At 44.2% G+C, this 19,516-nt stretch overlaps 2 protein-coding genes across 3 annotated transcripts; one reads left to right on the forward strand and one right to left on the reverse strand.

Annotated features, from left to right (window-relative positions):
* Positions 1-4,778: 4,778 nt before the first annotated feature.
* On the reverse strand, positions 4,779-11,371 carry ing3 (inhibitor of growth family, member 3). The gene is made up of 12 exons (XM_026147682.2): positions 11,212-11,371; positions 10,999-11,070; positions 8,941-9,041; positions 8,745-8,810; positions 7,987-8,083; positions 7,828-7,899; positions 7,026-7,142; positions 6,782-6,948; positions 6,056-6,249; positions 5,789-5,981; positions 5,652-5,690; positions 4,779-5,569 (listed from the first exon to the last, which is right to left on the reverse strand). Exons 1-12 carry the CDS (start codon positions 11,237-11,239, stop codon positions 5,453-5,455), a joined length of 1,263 nt encoding a protein of 420 aa, XP_026003467.1. The 5' UTR covers positions 11,240-11,371; the 3' UTR covers positions 4,779-5,452.
* Positions 11,372-12,516: 1,145 nt separating this feature from the next.
* On the forward strand, positions 12,517-19,516 carry tspan12 (tetraspanin 12). 2 transcript variants are annotated; one of them, XM_026147825.2, is made up of 7 exons: positions 12,517-12,919; positions 13,345-13,427; positions 13,615-13,750; positions 15,076-15,141; positions 17,752-17,859; positions 17,997-18,140; positions 18,253-19,516. In XM_026147825.2, the coding sequence occupies exons 1-7, from the start codon at positions 12,854-12,856 to the stop codon at positions 18,583-18,585; spliced, it is 936 nt and encodes a 311-aa protein (XP_026003610.1). In that variant the 5' UTR covers positions 12,517-12,853; the 3' UTR covers positions 18,586-19,516. The 2 variants fall into 2 exon arrangements, with proteins under 2 accessions (XP_026003610.1, XP_026003609.1); XM_026147824.2 differs by having other exon boundaries at positions 12,662-12,954.

A 19,516-nucleotide genomic window follows, 5' to 3' on the forward strand; every position in this document is an offset into this window, starting at 1 on the left:
GCTGTGGAGTAGCGGGACACCATCTGGTTTGAGTTAAAGCCAGCAGCAGGAGGAGGAGGCTCCGTCGTCAGGTTTCAGGTCCTGGGTCCGTCCTCTCCTCCAACTTTTCTGCACACAAACAGGAGGAAGCTGCTTTTCCCCCTCTCTGCAAGGAGTCTGCAGGAGGTCAGCTCCTCCTAGTCCAGATATTTCAGGCGCGCGCACTCCACGTGCGTGAGATATATATATATATATATATATATATATATATATATATATATATATATATATATATATATATATATATATATATGTGTGTGTGTGTGTGTGTGTGTGTGTGTGTGTGTGTGTGTGTGTGTGTGTGTGCGTGCGCGGATGTGTGACTATGTGAGTTAAAAAGCTCTCACTGTTTCTGCTGACCAACAACTTTCAAACTGCATCTTTCTACTCTAAAATCTGGAAGACTGGCTGGCCCAGAACTACAGCTGGCTAAACGTTCCTATTCCAACGGGACCCCCACACCCACCCACAGAGCTATTAAAGGGAAATTATCCACAGAAATGTAAACATATTTATCTGCTATTTTGACCCGAGAGTCTCCTGGCTGACCTCTGCCGGACGGTAGAGGAACTGCAGCTACATCAACTAATAAAAACAAACTATAAAGCAATGATGTGAACTGGCTCTGTGGTCTTCAGCAGAGGTGGGTAGTAATGAGTTACATTTACTCCGTTACATTTACCTGAGTAAGTTTTTGAGAAAAATGTACTTTTAAAGTACCTTTTTTGCACAATACTTTTTACTTTTACTTGAGTACATTTGTGAAGAAGAAACTGTACTTTTACTCCGCTACATTTGCAAAATTCGACTTGTTACTTTTTAAAAAATAATGCCACCCAGGCAAAAGAAAAATAGAAAAGTATATTGTTCTAACAATATACCTTTCATGTTTGTACAATATACTATTATGTTAGTACAATATACCTTTCATGTTTGAACAATATAATATCACGTTATTACAATACACATAATTATCACGTTCGTACAATTTAAATATTATATAGGCTACATCGCAGCTCCAGTCACGGCTTCCATCACTGTCTTTTAGTGATGTGTAGGTCGCGAATGAAATGGCTCTTAGAGCCGGATCTTTGACGTGAACGACGCGAGCCGGCTCCTTATCGCGAGCCGTGGGTTGTTTTTTTTCTTTCTCTCACCCTCTCTCTCACACTTTTTTTTTAAATTATTTGCATATATATGAGTTCTTGTGTATAAATACCAGAGTTGGGACTAACGCGTTATTAAGTAATGCGTTACAGTAACTACGTTATTATTGTGGTAACGAGCACGATAACTAGTTATTATGCCAAAATCAGGAACACGTTTATCGTTACTGGGATTTAGATAGGCTTGTTATTCGTTACTTCGTGTGGTGGCTATCGCGGAGCTTCCACAGATTCAGTAACATTAGCAAGTGGTGGAGGCAGCAGGTGGATGAAGGAAAAGGGACGCAGAAGGAAAAGAGACCCGAGGCGGCCGTCGGTCCAAGTGTGAACTGAACTTCAGGTAAGAAGTTATGATCTGCAGTCTCTCTGGGTCAGATATGAACCAAGTTTAGGTGGAGTTTATTTTCGTTATTCTGACTTTTTCCGTACTGCGTGCTAGCTAGCATGACGGAGTTTCTATACAGCTGGGTGGTGCTATGAAGTTAATGATGTTGAACTTTATTTTGTTCATAAGTTATTAGAGTTGCCAACCTTCCCGTCTGCTATTCAGAGAAAATATTACACGTTTCTTATTGAGGTGAAAAGGAACAGTTTGTCCCGTAATTCAGCTACAATGAAAAAGGCACAAAGCTGGAGTTATTCTGTGTCTTTGCTGCACAGCTGCCTCTTCTTCTTTCATCCTCTCCCCCTCCCTCTCCCGTTTCTACTTCAATCATGAAACTGATCAATGATCAGCTGATCGTCTCTCTTGTTTGTTTATCGCCCACTTTGCACCGAAAGAGGAAACCAGCGGATGTCGCGCTAAACAACAGCAGCGCGTTTAAGCTTGATCAGCTGTTGTTAGAATTTATTTAATATTAATTTCTAGTATCAGCTGATGTTTGCTGGAGCCACAGCTGTAAAGCTGCTGGTCATGATGTCGGTTTGGATATGTGGTGAGAGGGAAACATGAAGATGAAACCAGGAGATGTCCTTACTGAATCATCAGAGCTGAACAGGTGATGGAGAAACAGGTTTACCTTTTAGGTGACATGAATGAGTTGAAGGGAAGTTATGAACTGTTTCTGAGAGACTAATAACACCAGGATCCTTTTCTAAGTAGCTGACAGCTGGTAACTGTGCAGGGGCGGGTCTAGCAAAGTGTTGCCAGGGGGGCATGTAGGGCATTAACAGGGAGAGGGGGGCACAAAGAAATACTTTTCTTTCTTATTCTCATTTAAAATGTCTAGCTTTTAAAAAATAATTATCTGAATCTTACAACAAACGATTGATAGATTGATGCATATATACCATCAAAACAGTGTACATCACTGTCACAACAGTGTTTGTTTTCATTCAAAGGCTTTATGATTTTTCCTATAATGGTGGGCCAGTCTCTAGTCAAAATGCCCGGGCCAATTTTCTTTCCCAGTCCAGCCCTGTATGCAGCTCATCTGCAGTCTGGTGTTGCCTACATCTTCCTATTCAGAAGGCAGATTTTCCGAGTTCTGAGTACAATCGAAAGCACCACGACTGCAGTTTTTGTGTTGGATGTAAAAGGCGCACATGACTCTGTGACGTAGGCTAGAATCATGGCAGCAGTCAATGACGGTCCAGGCGTGGGATTTCTCTCGTGGAAATATGCACATTATCTTTTCCTTTCTATTGGTAGGTGGCACAGTGCACTTGTGGCAAGTAAGCAAGCTAGAAGACTGGCAAAGTAATGGAAGCAACACATTAACAAGAGAATTCTGAGTAAAACCAAAGTACTTTCCCTAGTAACTAGTTACTTTGAAAGTAACAAGTAACTTGAAGTAACGGAGTTACTTTTGAGAGAAGTAACTAGTAATGTAACTAAGTTACTATTTTAAAGTAACTTACCCAACACTGATAAATACACAAACAAAACACATATGCTTTCAATTGTGTAATTTAAGTGATCTAGGTAGCTCTGTTTTGGAAGTTCAGTTAATGCTAGAAATGTGTTTTGGAGTTTGTACGTGTTTTGTCTCTAGGGGCCACCGCATATATTTATATATAAACATATATAAATAAAACCACTTTTTTTTAACATTAGTAATTCCTTTTGTGCATAATTTTATATTATTGTTAATAATAAATTAATTAAAGCAACAAAACAACCTGAAGAGCCGGTTCAGAGCCAAAAGAGCCGGTTCTCTAAAAAGAGCCGGAAATCCCATCACTACTGTCTTTCTCGTCTTTTCCCAGAGTAACAGCCAAACATTGGCTAGCACTGCTTAGCCTTGCACGCATTCTTATTTTAAACTTAATCTGGAATTCATTGCAAACTGTTTGTGCGGGATATGAATGACAAGATTTTGTTTTTCTACAAGAGTTAGTAAAAACATCTCCAGTGTGATCAAATCTTCTTGCCAAACATCTGCAGCTTGGCAGTGTATACAGCACTATAATGACCAGACCTAATTTTTTTGAAAACCATACATCTTCCACAGGTCTCAACTTCATCAGACATCACCTAGACTCAGAGGCCAGCTGAATGAGGCCAGCACAAACAGCGGCCTAACTGGCTAAGATGATGGATCCATGGGGTCAGGAAAGCCAGAAGCAATGGAGCTGGAGAGGTACCTTTCATGTCCATTCACTGGAGGTGTGGATCTATTACATGGCGTTCCTCACATCAAGAAGCTGTCGATCAAAATCAGTACAGCTCTTCCCGCATCTGGAGCTTGTGAAGGACTTCTCAGTCATGCAGGACTCCTGTTCACTGCTGAACAGTTACAGCTTCACAGAAAGAACGTTGAGAGCAAACTGCTGCTGAAGCTTAACCATCACTTCACTGAGTGAAGAAATGGCACATTTTTGCTAAATATGCAGAAATAGATGCACACCCATACAATTTATGGTAAACTGAGCTCCCTTGTATGTACATATGTTGAAGATGCCTCGTTCTAATGTTTTCTCTGAGGCTGCTGTGGCATTTCGAGCAAAAATGAAAATAAAGTTGACAGCATATCGTGTCACTGGAAATTGTTTGCACTGTTTATATATTTATATTATTTACTGTAGGCATTGGTGAAAAAAGCTTTATGTTGTGAAAAACTGAAATCTGGAAATTAGAATTGTTGTGCCTTATTTTGTTGATCTTTGTACATATATTCCTGTTGAAAATACTAAAATCTGTATATTTATTTTTGTCTGATAGCATTTATTTAAAAAATAAATCAGACATTTCAAACAGTTACTCGCTACTTGAGTAGTCTTTTCACCAAGTACTTTTTTACTCTTGAGTAACTTTTTTGAAGACTACTTTTCACTTTTACTTGAGTAATAATATTTTATGGTCCAGTAATGCTACTCTTACTTGAGTACAATTTTTGGATACTCGACCCACCTCTGGTCTTCAGGCTTAGAAACTTGCGGATAATCTTTGTACACGGACTTCAGAGACACACAGATTTAATGAATAAACGGCACTACGTGGCAGCCTGAAGTTCTCACCCACCAGATGTTTACAGTTGTGACAGCCGCTCACAGCAAAAATGAAGGAAAACTGTTTCCATCAACGCTTCCTGTTGATCCCATTAGGTCAAATAACAACAACGCACCAGCTGATTTACCAAAACATCGCTTTATTGGACTCTTCATTTTAACATTTGTCACACACACGCAAACCAACACGGCACAAACCAACACACACACACACACACACACACACACACACACACACACACACACACACACACACACACACACACACACACACACACACTACATTCTGGCTTACTATGGAGGTCAAATGAGACTCATCTAATTTGGCTCCAACAGGCATTCATAGTTGTAGTCCAACAACCCATCCTGTTTGTAGTTTTAAATGAGTGAGAGGGGAGCATGGCCTCATGGGAAATAATTTCAGCTCTGGGAAAAATCTGCATATAATGGAAGGAGACAAAAAGACCTGGTTTACAAACTTGGCTATTCCAAGTATAATCCCAGATTAACCAAATATAAAACCTGGGTTGTATCTGTGCTCTGACAGAAAGACTCATTAATTATTCTGACCAGTTTAAAATGTCAAGATTAACTTCACTGAATCTGAATAACAAAGACTAGTTTTGGCAGAGACTGTGGTTGTTTTTAGGCTTAGACTGAACCCAGATTTTATTTCTCTCAGAGCTGACATCACTTCCTCCACACGGCTTTAAATCCTCAGTGTCTGATGATGAGCAGTTTGCTGTTGGTGACCTCTGACCTCAGCCGCCTCTAATGAAGGTTACAAGGAGATGTGTCTATTTATGGCGGCTGCCCCTCCTCTTCATGGCCGCTGTGCACTGAGGGCAGTACCACTTCCCCTTCGGGGCCTCCGTCAGGCCAACACAGCCGTAGTGGAACCACTCGATCGGACACTGAGGACATACACAGACACGGTCAGCACATACACACAGACACCCGTTTCCACGGGTCAGAACCTGAAGGTAAAAGACTCACGTCTGTGTTGTCACAGCCGACCATCTCTCCATAAGAAACCTGAAACACAGAAGAGGAGTCACCATCATTCTATGAGGCCTCGTCAGTGATTGGTCCATCAGCAAACCTGATGTATGCGTGTATGTGTGTGTGTGTACCTGGTTACAGATGCAGTATCGGGGCTCGTTGGGGTCGTAGGTCCAGTCCACCTGACTGTTGGCCTCGGCTTCAGGCAGCACCGATGCCTGCTGGGAGAGCTCCTGAGCGAGCGCCGATGACGAAGAACAGGACGACAGTGAGGAGGAGGAGGACGACGAAGATGACTGATGGTTGGAAGACTTAATGCTGCTCCTGTAAAACAGAAGAAGAGTGAGTGTTTATCCATGCTGAGCGCTGGAGGCAAGAAGCCAAGATGGTGGTCTTACTTGGACTTGCGTCCTCGAGAGTCAGAGGTGGTGCTGGGGGTGAGGGTCTGAGTGAGGGTGGAGGCAAGAGCAGAGGAGGAGTATCCGGCAGTGCTTTCCCGGGACAGAGCGAAGTCCCTGCCCAGCTGGAAGTCGTTGTTTTTGATGGCCTCATAGCTCGCTTTGAGGCTGGACGTCCGCCGGCCCTCCTTCATCTGCTCACATGGATACATCAGCAGTAAAACGTTTAGGTCATGCATGCATGCATGTTATACTCTGTATGATACTGTATGTGACAAATAATAAAGCTTGTTTGTTTTGTTTGTTTGTCAGTAACACAGACAAGCACATCCCGTAGCCGGATGTCAGATTTTCTACCATCTTTCAGTCCTTGAACTAACAAAATGTGATTCAAGATGTCTGATTTAAAAATTCTTTGACCTGCTCATCTCAGACTGACAGTTACTTGAAATTTCAGGTTTGAGTTATACCGGAAACCCAACTAACACAGCAAAGCAGCAGAGCTGAGGCACTGATGATGATGAACAGGATGTCTGCAGATGACTTCAGAGGTGATGGAGACAGATCAGCTGCTCATGCGTTCTCTGTGGAACAAACGTTTCTGGAAGCTGTCGCTTTTTTCAAAGAACCTTTAAAAGATTTTAACTGATCCAAAACGACAAGTTTGGCCTGCAGGTGAAAACACCTGAGAAACTCCACCCCTTCTCTAACTGGATGTTCTCTCACCTGAGCTGTGGCCTGCACCGCCTGGGCAGCAGCCATGGTGATGGCACCGGCTCCAGCTCCAGCTCCGGGCCCTGAGGACAGCGAGCTCAGGTTGTAGGCCATAGGCTGGGAGGAGTTGACGCTGTACGCATTGTTGGTGGACGAGGATGTGCTGTTGGTACGGCAGCCTGCCGAGGACACACAGGTGAGGCAGGCAACACATGGCAGGCGGTCAGAGTGCTCTGGTGAGGGTCGTGGCTCTTACCTGGCGTGTTCTCTTTGGAGGCGTCTGACGTGAGCGTGGACAGCAGAGCTTCAGACTTGAACTTCTTCTCTGGGACGTGTTCTGTGGTGTGGTGGCTCGGAGCGCTATATTTTCTCTCTGAGAGCACACAAACATGCAGTTAGCTGACACTTCCTGTTTCAAACTGAAAACAACACAATACCATCATCATGTCCCGCCCCAAATTCATCTGAGGTTCACACTGCTTCAATCTGACACCATGTTTATGTTTGCTGCTGTTACCATGGTGAACCATGGTGTGGCCAAGAGTGGGTGATTTCAGTCGGTTAAATCAGTGTGGACAACTCAGAGAGGCTCACTGTGCTTATGTCACAGCTTCCGCATCAACTCAAATGATCCCGAATGACCTCAGCAGGTAAGGTCTAACGAGAACAAGTATCGTGACGCTAAACTTTTAAAAGTTGCTAACAACAGCACGAGGACGAAGCCAGAGAATGAGGTTAGTGTGGTCTAAAACCCAGGTTATCACTGCAGTTCAGGTTGATGCGTGATGTGTGACATCAGCAACTGGGAACACCTCCCACCTCGTTTACATCAGCATGACCGCTGCATGTTTCTGTATTCTAACATTTTAACAACTATTAATCATCCTCAAAAAAATATTTTTATTTCTCATTCTCAGATGAACGACTACACGCCTCTGAAGACGCTTTCAGGGATTCATATGCATGGATTAGGTGGTCAATCAGTATGGATCAGGAAAGATGCAGGCGATGATCCAGACAGCAGACAAAAAACAGATCTGGTGTTGCTGTGTACTCACTCTCTGTGGCGGCGTGTGAGTGAACGTGGTGGTTGTTGACAGGCTGAGACGGGCTGTCCATCTCCAACGATCCTGAGCACAGATGTGTGACAGGAAGTCAGGCACACGTTACAGGAAGTCTAACATTCCCCTGCCGAATACAACCAAAGAGCTACTCACGTCTCTCAAGGATCTCAGTGATGCCAGCGTTGTCAGCCTCCAGCTCCATCTTGAACTTGGCCAGTTCCTGGTCCAGTTTACGCAGGTGTCGGTCCACCTGAGACACAGAGGATCAATGAGGTCAACAACGAAAACCAATTTTAAACCAATCAAGCAGCTTTTCTGTGACACATGAATAATCTTTAAGTGTTGGGCTGATGGATGTCTGGATGTGTTAATAATCACACAGATGCCCCCAAAAGTTGATTCTTTTCATCTGGACGTAGCATTTTCAATGGGAGAAATGTTTCGTCACTCATTCAAGTGACTTCTTCAGTCTCAGCTGACTGCAGGTTTCCCCAATCTCATAAACAGTACATTTGCATTATGACTGAAACTAACACCGCTGAAGGAACAATGGGCTGGAAGGTCAGTTCCTTGGCCATTAATATGCAAATTCTCATAACCCTTGATCAACATTGACTGATCAAATCTCACAGATGAGTGATCAATCTAACCAATCAGTGATTTATAACTGAAGGGTCTGAGTTTAGCTGGTATCTTTCAGTGATAGTGACCATGCTCTCAAACTGCAGGAAAAGTAACTCCTTGTGCTTTTTTAGTGGCTCTTCAAGGTTCTTTCTGCCCTCTAGTGGCGGCTGTGTGGAATAACTGAGGTTCCTCTGAGATTTCTACACGTTAAAGCTGTTAAAGCCTAAATGTGCACCTTTGCCATTCTGTGATCACCTGAGTGACACCTGAAGGAAACCTTTACTCACCAGGTCATAGATCTGATTGGCCAGCTGGACTTTCTCATCTGCATCTTCCAGAGCTTTGTAGTAATCCTAAGAACACACACAGGTTTAACCCAAAAACCCAAGACACACACCACCCACCCACCCACCCACCCCCACACACACACACACACACACACACACACACACACACACACAAGAAGAATCCGCCACCTCTGACCTTTTTAATGACCTCCATCTGCTCCTCTCTCCACTCTGGTTTGTTCTTCTTGGCGTTGACGAAGAACTCGATGACCTTCTGCTCCAGCTGATCCGTGGCATCTGAAGGAACAAACAGGAAAGGACGTGAGAAAACGCAGCACTCAGCATTTTACCATCACGTGTGCAAAGTCTGACTGCGGCCCTCCCTCAGGTGTTTCCTCTCTGTTGGTGAACTGCAGATTTATTCTGAGCCTGGGGATCACCTTTGGACTGTAGTTCTAATGAAATCAGAGCTGAGGACTCACCTGGTCCACACTAACCTGAGTGTGACTCCCTCAGGTGATTTGTTTTTGAGTGTTTCCTGCCAGCTGAAACCTGCAGCAGTGAGTGTGCCATGTGTGGATAATATTTGTTAGATTTTGTTGATTCGTGATTGGATACGCTCTGCAGTATAAATGTGCAGTATAAATAAAGTTTGATTAAAACTTTATTTCCCCAGCTCTCACTCAGTGAGTGCTCCTGTTATGTCACAGATCTGTGCCTCTGAACCAATGTGACTAAAGCTGAAGCAGTTTCATCATCTATTTGCAGCAACAAAAACATAGTATTCCAGAAACATGCTTTGCTAATTCCAATCAGCGCATCCAACATTACCTGCCCGAAACCGGAAGTGGCGTCATCTTCGCAGAAAATACGGTTTTTTCCTATAGAATACGCTGGTGGTTTTTAAACTTCATTTTTAAGTTTATGGCTTTCTGTACAGTTTCTGGGATGCTAAGAACTCAAATTACACTGCTGGAAATAGCTCATGCTGTTTTTTGCAAATTTGCATTACAATAATTATTTTCATTTTTCCTACAGTATATAAAAATCTGTGTATGTCAAAAATAAAACTATGAATACACTCAAAATAGATTTCCTGTGGTTGGAACCTATTTTGCGCAACTTTTTTGCATTTACAGTTTTGAGGGATATACCCCTGAAATTTCTCTAACTAGAAATATGTGTAAAAAACAAACAAGCAAAAAACAATGTTACATTTTTTTTGGTAGTTTTATTGCACTTTTTTGCAATTCATGTAGTTACTATAGCAAATTGAAATACTCCCAAAAAATATCACTACACCATCTAAAAATATATAGATAAGCTCTGGTGGACTTGGTTCTATGGTAGGTCTTAAAGGGTTAATATCCTGAGGTTTAAACAGATAGAAAAATGACAGCAAAGTGTCCAGCAATACTGGCCCTGTATTTATTTGGTATCAGATCAATACTTAAATCTGCAGTATCACACAGCACTAGCACCCAGCACAGGCTCATTCAGAGTATCCCTAACACTCATTTATTATTACACCTTTCAGAGTCGCGTTTATACCATTGTTACAACATTGTTCTTTTTCTGGCTGCACACACAAGCGTTTAGAAAGTGGTTTAATTGATCTAACTCTAAGTCCAATTAAATTTGTGTCAGTGATTGAAACAAAATATTTTAGAGGAAATGATTACTATTTTAATAATCCTTCATTTTAAATTTCAGTTCAAAATTATTTAGTTTGTTCAGCAACTTCATAATTTATCAAAACATATTTTACTAAAACCTTTTTTTAATTTAAACTTAAAAAAATAGATATTTACAGAAATCCTATTAAATAATCTCAGTTTAGACCAAAGAAAACTGATTATTTTTTATTTATAAAGTGCTAAAATAGTGATTAGGACCTCCTGTGAGCGTCTAACAGCGATAATCATTTTAAAGTTGCTTTATTAGCAACTTGACTTTTAATGTGCATGAATGTGAACTTTCGGATCGGCAGTAATAAAGGGGAGGGGGCCCTGTGGGTGGATGTGACCCTGCAGGTGGTTGCTGCGCTGCAGTATCGTGCTGGTATCTACTGGGTTTCAGCCCGTTAGCCGCCTCTGCTAACGTGTGCTAATTAAGTAAGCGCCATTGGGCGGTCATCAGCGCCGGGACGCGGCTCTGTTGCTTGGACAGTCCCAGCAGGGCTGCCGCTATGTGTGCATGCCGCAGCGCGCGTGTCCCCGGTGTGTGGCGCCGTTGGCGGCAGGGTTGTACGTACTCTGAACCTGCAGGTCCATCTCCCTCATTTCCGTAAACCTGTCGCGGAGATCCATGGGTAGCTGCTCGATCACTGCCAGGAGAAGAAAAGGCGGTTACCTGCTAGCACGGCTAGGCTAACTGCCGGAGCCGACCTGGCCGGAAAATAACACCCATTTAACGCGCAGCAGAGCCCTGTGACACCGCTGCCGCTTCGGTGCAGTCCCATACTCACTCTCCAGGTAGTCCTCCAGGTACAACATCGTGTTTAATTTAAGGTGTCAGTCGTTTTCGCCGACAATTCTCTGCTTTCAATATGGCGCCGCCTGCCAACGTCTGCTCAGAAAAAAATACCCAGAAAAAAGGAGGTCACAGATGCTGACGCAAGCGTCTGCCCGCGCTCTGATTGGTTCACATACAGGCAGGCGTTGACAGGACAGATGCATCATGGGAATTGTATTTATATTTACACTTCTTTACGTCTTTTATGCACTACTATAGTAATCCTTTATTTATTTATTTGAAAATAAAAAGCAAGAGGGGTGTTTTTCTCAAGCCTTGTAAACTATTTCATTTCGACTGCACATTTACACAAAGCTTTTGGACATTTTTTTTACCTGAAAAATTGCATTAATGACCAGCTGAAAATTATATTTACTTTTCTACAAGAATATGTGGACAGAAACAACTAAAGAGATTAAGAATAAATCCATCTCACCATTTCTGTTCAGATATGTTTGCTAATGTATTAAATATTAGATTTGTGCGTTGTGGTACTAATTTAACACATTTAAAGTATGTGGACAAACAATATAAGCTGTGTGGTAACTTCTGTCCACATACGCTTGTGTTTTCACACATGTTCAGCTGTTAATTAAACATATCCCACTTCATGCGACTATAATTATTCATGAACCGAGCAGTGATTCTATTTTAATGATCATATATTAATTATAAGTTCTTATCAGTGATTTTAATAACTGTAAAATGAGTGCACGTGTTAGCCTATATACTTTGGGGTATATATATTGTTTTAGATTAGTGTTATAAGAACCATCCATTTACCATTTAGACAGCCAGTCACATGCGTTCACATCATTTTGATTACAAGTGTGAGCAGAAAAACAAACAAGCAGCCTAAATGGCCAAAATTATGTAGACACAAACGACATGTCTTACTGTATTTCCGTGGAAGTTTATGTCCACATTCTTTTGTCATACATTTTTCTTTCTACGAGTTTATGTTCAGTTTCCGGCAGTGTGTAACATAATAATATATGTGCAAATAGTCAGAAAGTATGTGGAAAATAATTACAAGGTAGCCTAAAGTAAGTTTCCACATAATTTAGGGACAAAAAGTGCTACTGCAAAGAGTTTATGACCAGAACTATGTGGACAAACACTCCAAGCGCTGTGTGTGTTTCCTGCAGCTTCATCCTCTCAATCTCGGCCTGCTGACCCCACGGTTGTGCGGCTGGAGGCGGACACATTCCTCTGTCCTCCCCCCGGACACTGTGAGAGAGGAGGCGGAGCTGCTGCTGCTTTAATTAGTGAAGAAGGAGCAGCAGGAGGAGCAGAGGAGCGGACGGTTCGGATTGTTACGCAGCAGACTGACGGAGCTGTGTGTGCGTGTGTGTATTCGTGTATCCGGTGACAGTCTGGAGGTGTGCGGACAGCGGTGACCGGTTCGGAGCGTGCGCAGTGAGGACCACCTGCTGCTGGTCACCGAGCGGGCCAGGGCGCGCGGGGACGGAATGCGGGTTTCACGCACGGAGCACGCGCAGTTCCTGAGCGCTCCGTGCTGTGTGCGTGCAGCGAGCATGTTGCCATGGTGCCCCGGGCTCAGATGAGCGGCACGCGGAGGAGCTCCGGTCGGGATGGCTCGCGAGGACGCGGTGAGGTGTCTGCGCTGCCTGCTGTACGCGCTCAACCTGCTGTTCTGGGTGAGAGGAGCGGGCACGCGCACGACTACAAGAGTGTAATTGCCCTTTAATGATCAGCGTGTTTGAGTCATTATACTAAAGCAGTCAAACAATGCAGTATTTTACTGCAGTAACTGTAGGTACTATGTCTAGTGGTAGTTGTTTGTATGAAGTACTGTGTTTAGTGGTAGTTCTGTGTACAGAGTACTGCGTTTAGTGGTAGTTCTGTGTACAGAGTACTGCTTTTAGTGGTAGTTCTGTGTACAGAGTACTGTGTTTAGTGGTAGTTCTGTGTACAGAATATTGTGTTTAGTGGTAGTTCTGTGTACAGGGACAGGCGGCGCTGGGGTGAAGCAGGCCGGGTGTTCCTCGCTGCCTGCTTCACATTCTCAGATGTTATTATAGGCAGCAGAAACATATCCATGTGTTTATTTCTGTGTGTCCAGCTGATGTCAGCATGTGTGCTGGGAGTGGCGGTGTGGATCCGTGACTCTCTCAACACCGTCCTCACCCTGACGGCCCACACCAGGTGAGTCTGACCTGGCTTGCAGCTCAGGTATCAGAGCCAACCAGGTGACAGCACCTGAAAGTTTTAATCATCTTTATCTGACACACCTTGTCTCTGATAGATGATCCAGATGTGAACTAAACAGCTGCTTTGTGAAGCTCGGAGCATGGAGGCTAATTCGTGTGTGTGTGTGTGTGTGTGTATGCAGGTTGGAGGAAGCTGCCGTCCTCACGTACTCTCCAGCTGTTCACCCCGTCATTGTTGCCGTGTGCTGCTTTCTCATCATCGTGGCAATGGTGGGGTACTGCGGCACGCTCAGGTGTGACCTGCTGCTGCTCTCCTGGGTACGAATGCTCACATCACACACTTCAGAAAGGATTTTTACTTTAACCAAAGGCGACATTTATCTCAGATTTTACAATCAGAAGCAGGAAGTCCATGTCCTGGATTCAGCTGACATTTAACAAGAAACAGTTTCTGAGTGCTCTGACACATTTGGAAAAGCACAGATGAAGTCTCTGTTTTGAATCAGCCAGCAGAGGAAACATTTTTAGCTGCTCTGACTGTTGGTCAGTGTGTTACCTGTATGTTAGCATGACTGTTGGTCAGTGTGTGTTGGCGTGACTGTTGATCAGTGTGTTACCTGTATGTTAGCATGACTGTTGGTCAGTGTGTGTTGGCGTGACTGTTGATCAGTGTGTTACCTGTATGTTAGCATGACTGTTGGTCAGTGTGTGTTGGCGTGACTGTTGATCAGTGTGTTAGCTATGACAGGTCTACACTGAGACTGATATCATGACACAAGCACCCGCGGCTCCCACCTTCCTGTGGCGGGGTTAAGGTTCAGTGGCATTTTGCGTACACAGTGAAGTGGGAACATCAGAAACCTGGAGCTGATGTCTCTGAACCTGAAGCCCTATGAGCACTGAGGCAGACTCACCTGAGCTTCATCATAATGACACACTCCTCAGGTAGACTGATCTCTTATCAACTGGTTCTGCTGCAGCCTATCAGAGCATCATCTGCTCACCAGCTGCTAAACAAGGTGAAGAGGTCAGCCTCCACCTCCACACGCTCCACCCGCCTCACACACCTCCATATGGGAGGATTGAGCTCAGTCCAGAGTCCACCACTGTCAGCAGGTGTGCAGGTGTATGATGTCTCACACACACAGCCTACTCTGGACTCTCAGGTAGAGCCCACAGAGGTCACACTGTCCACCTAACTGTGTGTTTGAGCTACACCACCTGTTTTCTGTGCTCTGATTAGGCGGGACCAGGTGTTGGGTGCCCCATTGTTCCCAACAGGTGATAAGATTGTCTCCGAAAGATGAGCTGCTGAGAGGAGCTTCAGTCTGCTACAGGGACTGCCCCAGGGCATGATGGGAACCCGCTCAGCCAGTTCCAACACACACACACACACACCTCAGTTAGCTGTGAGATTACATAACAGTAGAAGTCTCTCATGTTTGTGAGTGAGTAGGTTATTCAGGTGGACAAGAAGATAAAACCAGCTTCAGACATCACACATTACTGTGCTGCTCAGGGTTAAGAGCTGCAGACACCTCGGGGCTGTCACTGAGGGAGAGGACGAGGTCAGCTTCATGCCTTTTTGACAGAAAGGTTTTAGGTTGATTATCAGACTAAACTCGTCTCCGCCTGTGTTTCAGTACTTCGGCAGTCTGTTGGTGATCTTCTGTGTGGAGCTGGCCAGTGCTGTGTGGACCTACGAGGAGGTGAGAACATTGAAGCTTTGAATCCCTGAACATGTCATGTAGTCAGACGTGAATGTGTTTAACCAACAAACCATCAGAGCAGGTAAAATTATAATCGTGATTCATAACTGAGCCTCTGTTCATGTGAAATTCTGCAGCTTTTTCTCACTGACTGATCGTGATAGTAACGAGTTTGTCAGTACGGAGTTATGGCGGTGTCGCACACATGCAAGTGTTTCCGTCCTAAACGGATCATTTCTCGCCTCATGCACCGGCTGGACTCCAGTCTCTAATAATAATCAGGAATCTCAGACTTGTCCGGCTCCTCTTTCAGCGCTGCCGCGACACGCCCGTCACCTCACACCCACCTGCAAAGTACTCAAATACATCTACTCCAGTACTGCAGGGTACATTACCTGCAGTAGTTTGTAGTTTCAGTGAGTGTCAGACTCACGCTAACAATAACAAAATAAATATTGGAGGCTTGCTCCTCTGGGAGAGCTCAGAGAGCCTCGAGTAGCGCTTTCTGACTCATTTCTTACAGCCTGAGCTTTTCCTGCTGATTTCTCAAAGTTCTCAAAGTTTCAGGTGATCTCCAAACATTTTCAAATGAGCCAATCAGATTTTAGGGGTGACAGAATATGTTCTTTCGTTTGTTGTTTATAAAGTTTCATTTTGAATGCTGTCTTTGAAGCACAGCAGTTTGAGCCTGGCTTTGAACTCTGACCTCAGGCTCAGTTTATCTCTGCATTAGCTGCCTGCAGGGGGTTGTGGGTATTGTAGTAGTGAAGGTTTTACTTTTTTCTTTATCAGTCGAGCAGACACTCACACATGGACCTCAGGTTGGTCCCTGTTTGGGGGGTTGCAGTAAAAACCTGAAGTCCTGAGTGTGTGAGGCCTGTGGGTTTGTCATGTGGAAAGTGGCTGGAATTTTTGCAGTACAGAGGAGGAGGAAGGTAAAATCAGAACGAAACAAAAGCCAAAACAGTGCAGAAGAACTGGACAAAGGACACGAGTAGACTGAGATGATAAATACCGGAGGTAATGAGGCCAGCAGAAGGAACAGCTGGCAGTAATCACAGGACGAGGCAGGGGAAGTAAATACAAAGCACAGCTGACAACAGACTACCAAAGATAAAATGAGTAAACAGGCGACAGACTCACACATTTCACAAAAGTGAAATAGCTCAGACAGCGGGGTACACATAGGAATAAACTACACAACAACCAGTGTTGGGAAGGTTACATGTAAAATCTATTCCAGTACAAATTACAGAATATAGGCCCAAAATGTAGCTTGTAACGTATTTTGTTAAGTTACTCAATGTAACGTATTCTGAATACCTTAGATTACTTGATATATTGTCATGCTTTTTAAAACTACATGAATGAAGGATACTTGCCACTGAGCTAACATTCTTAGCTGGCGTTAGCTGAGGTTCGTTCAGACTGTTAGACTTGATGGATAGCATTAGCAACCTGGTAGCTGCAAATAATCATGTGCAGCTCTGAAAGCAATACCAACTAGATTTTTAAATCTTAGTATAAAATGAGTAACAGTAGGGTGGAGATTAGATAAGGCTGCACTTTTTGCAGGGATCTTGTGTAGAAAACTATTTCTGTATGACTTTGTTTTCTTTCTGTCTGCTTTCAGAACTGCACATGATTATTAGCATCTATCAAGTTATAATGCAGCCTTCAGTAAATTAATAAATCACACAGCAATAGTGCATCGAAGATACTGAAGTGGCACATAACCCAGGTAGCTACCGCATCTAAAACAAGGTAGTTGCAGTAGGCTAAGGTTAGTTTTTAAAAAAGAACTTACTTCCGGATGTTTCTTTAGGTTGGAGGCGGAGTCTTTTCACACTGAGAGTAGCTTGGTTGGTGGCAAATAGAGTTTGCATTGCTCGGTCAGATTTCGCCCATCCCTTTCGTCTTTAAATGTGACGTGGTGTCGGAATTTCAAAGTAAGAAATGCATTTTGCCCATGCACTGCTGGCTGTGTTTGTGTAAGTGACACCACCAACATTAACAGGACGCTTACATTAGAGCCTCTTAGAGCCTCCTTTCCTGCAATGCGTTTAATTACCAAAATTAGAGAGTGGATAAAGAGGGGATAGCCTAACATATGAAACAACGTAACTGTATTCTAATCATTACCTATATAAACGGTAACTGTAATGGAATACAGTTACTCATATTTTGTATTTTGATATGTAACACCAGTACAGGCATTCCGATACACCCCAACACTGACAACAACCAAACTCTAGCTTGCTCAGCACAGCGGTGAACCACACTGATCCAACTGACAACCAACAGAACATTAAATACTGTTTCAAAGACCACCACAAAGCCTGGGTCCAAACCCAGAATGACCAGCTGACGTATGTTCATATGTTATGAAAGGAGCAGCTCTGTTTCCTTCATCCTGAACCTGAACTTCAGTTTCCTGTTTTTGACCAATCAGGAGCCACGGGTGTGTGACTCATGTTTCTCCATGGGGAACAAGCTGTAATGTTTCCAGCAGTGAGCTACACCCGTTTAAGATCTTATTTTTACTTTTGTTTCACTGTAATTGACATGGTGTGTGTGTATGCGTGTGTGTGTGCATGTGTGTGTGCGTAGCCCTCAGTGCAGCGCTCTGACATGATCAGCCTGAAGTCTCGAATGCCAAACTACGGTCTGCAGCGTTACCAGTGGCTCACACACACCTGGAACAGCTTTCAGACTGAGGTAACACACACACACACACACACACACACACACACACACACACACACACACACACACACACACACACACACACACACACACACACGGTGTGGTCAGGTGACCTGTGTACTCACAGATGTTTCTTCACCTGGCCTCAGTTTAAATGCTGCGGTGTCATCTACTTCACTGATTGGCTGGAGATGACTGAGATGGAGTGGCCACCTGACTCCTGCTGTTCCAATCAGTATCCAGGCTGCGCTCGCCATGCCCACTACCACGACCTTAGCGACCTCCACCAAGAGGTGAGCCACAGCGGCTTCTCACTGGACAGAAACATCAGAGGACACGCCCTCTGATGACCCAGCTGCTCTTAAATCCTCCTCCTCTTACATGTGTGTTGTGTGTTTGTTTTAGGGCTGCGGTCCAAAGATCTACACCTTCATCCGTGGGACGAAGCAGTTGCAGGTGTTGCGTTTCCTGGGCGTGTCCATCGGTGTGGCTCAGATCATCGCCATGGCGCTCACTCTCACACTCCTCTGGGCGCTTTATTATGGACGGAAGTCTCCAGAGCCGGACATGCCCACACTGCCGCCACCGGATGACCCCGACCCTGACACAGCAGCACATGCAGCCTCGGCGGACGCTTTAAAGTCGGGCTGCAGCCGCTCAAATAAAGGCTGCACCAACATGGCTGCCACCACACCGAAACAGCAGTTTGAGATGGAGCGACTTCACGCTGCCGCCTAAAAAGCTTCGTCCGGCTTGTCCAACACCAGACAACCTTTACTCAGTGAGAACACGAGCACCGGCAGCTTCAGAGCAAAGCCACACCCCCCGATGACCTCCTGACATCGCTGCAGCTCCAATCATCACAGAACAAAATGCGTGTCAGCGCGTGCCTGTAGCTGATAGAGAGGACTCATCATCAGTTTTATGTTAAAATTTAAGTCCTGAAGTTAAACTCTGGACTTCCTGTTTAAATAAGGCAGGTCATGTGCTTTTTCTACAGGAAAACAGGAAAATAATCTTTTATTTTTACAGTCTTGCTCTATCACATCCTCTAAACCGCACCACTGGATTATTGTTGATATCAGATGTACATGTGTGCAGCCTCTCAGCTTCCAGTTGGTCAGAGTGAAGGCGTTCCCACTCTTACGGTCTGACAGCTGATCTGATGGTGATGGGTGTAGCTGCTGCTCTGTTCGTGCTTCTCTCTGTGAACTGTGAGTCATCTGAAGAACAGACTGTAAACTGAGGATGGACAGAATGGTGACTTACTGCAGGTCTGGAGGAGACAAGTGAGACAGGTGAGGAAGAGAGGAGGCTGTTCCTGTCAGACATCGTGAACTCTAAAGGAGCTGATTTTGTTCTTCGGGATGATGAAGTCAGAGAACATGTTAGAGAACAGACTTCCTCCTGTTTGGACTCCCCGCCTCTAATGAGACCAAACATATGGACACAGCCGGCTGGAGACGGACTCCAGATATTTTCCTGACAGCTGTGTCAGGAGCCACTGGAACATTAGATGACTTTTGAATTGGATTATTTATGGAGCTCTCTGAGAGACTGTACACCCACAGGAAGTGTGAGAGTCTGTGCATGCTGTTGGATATTTATTGTTTGTTATTACAGCGTTTTCACTGGAATAAAACGAAATATTAAAGCTGTTTGAGACGGA

The sequence above is a fragment of the Astatotilapia calliptera genome, chromosome 17 (assembly GCF_964374335.1).
Source record: "Astatotilapia calliptera chromosome 17, fAstCal68.1, whole genome shotgun sequence".
In the NCBI taxonomy this organism is placed as follows: Eukaryota; Metazoa; Chordata; class Actinopteri; order Cichliformes; family Cichlidae; genus Astatotilapia; species Astatotilapia calliptera.

Bases quoted from the DNA above. Each gene is read 5' to 3' on its own strand.
- tspan12 (XM_026147824.2), top strand. From the start codon at position 12,805: ATGGTGCCCCGGGCTCAGATGAGCGGCACGCGGAGGAGCTCCGGTCGG. The intron at 13,428-13,614 runs GTGAGTCTGACC...GTGTGTATGCAG, and splicing joins ACCCTGACGGCCCACACCAG to GTTGGAGGAAGCTGCCGTCC. The intron at 15,142-17,751 runs GTGAGAACATTG...GTGTGTGCGTAG, and splicing joins CTGTGTGGACCTACGAGGAG to CCCTCAGTGCAGCGCTCTGA.
- ing3 (XM_026147682.2), bottom strand. From the start codon at position 11,239: ATGTTGTACCTGGAGGACTACCTGGAGA. The intron at 6,250-6,781 runs GTGAGAGAACAT...CCATGTGAGCAG, and splicing joins CGGTGCAGGCCACAGCTCAG to ATGAAGGAGGGCCGGCGGAC. The intron at 5,982-6,055 runs GTAAGACCACCA...TCTGTTTTACAG, and splicing joins TCTCGAGGACGCAAGTCCAA to GAGCAGCATTAAGTCTTCCA.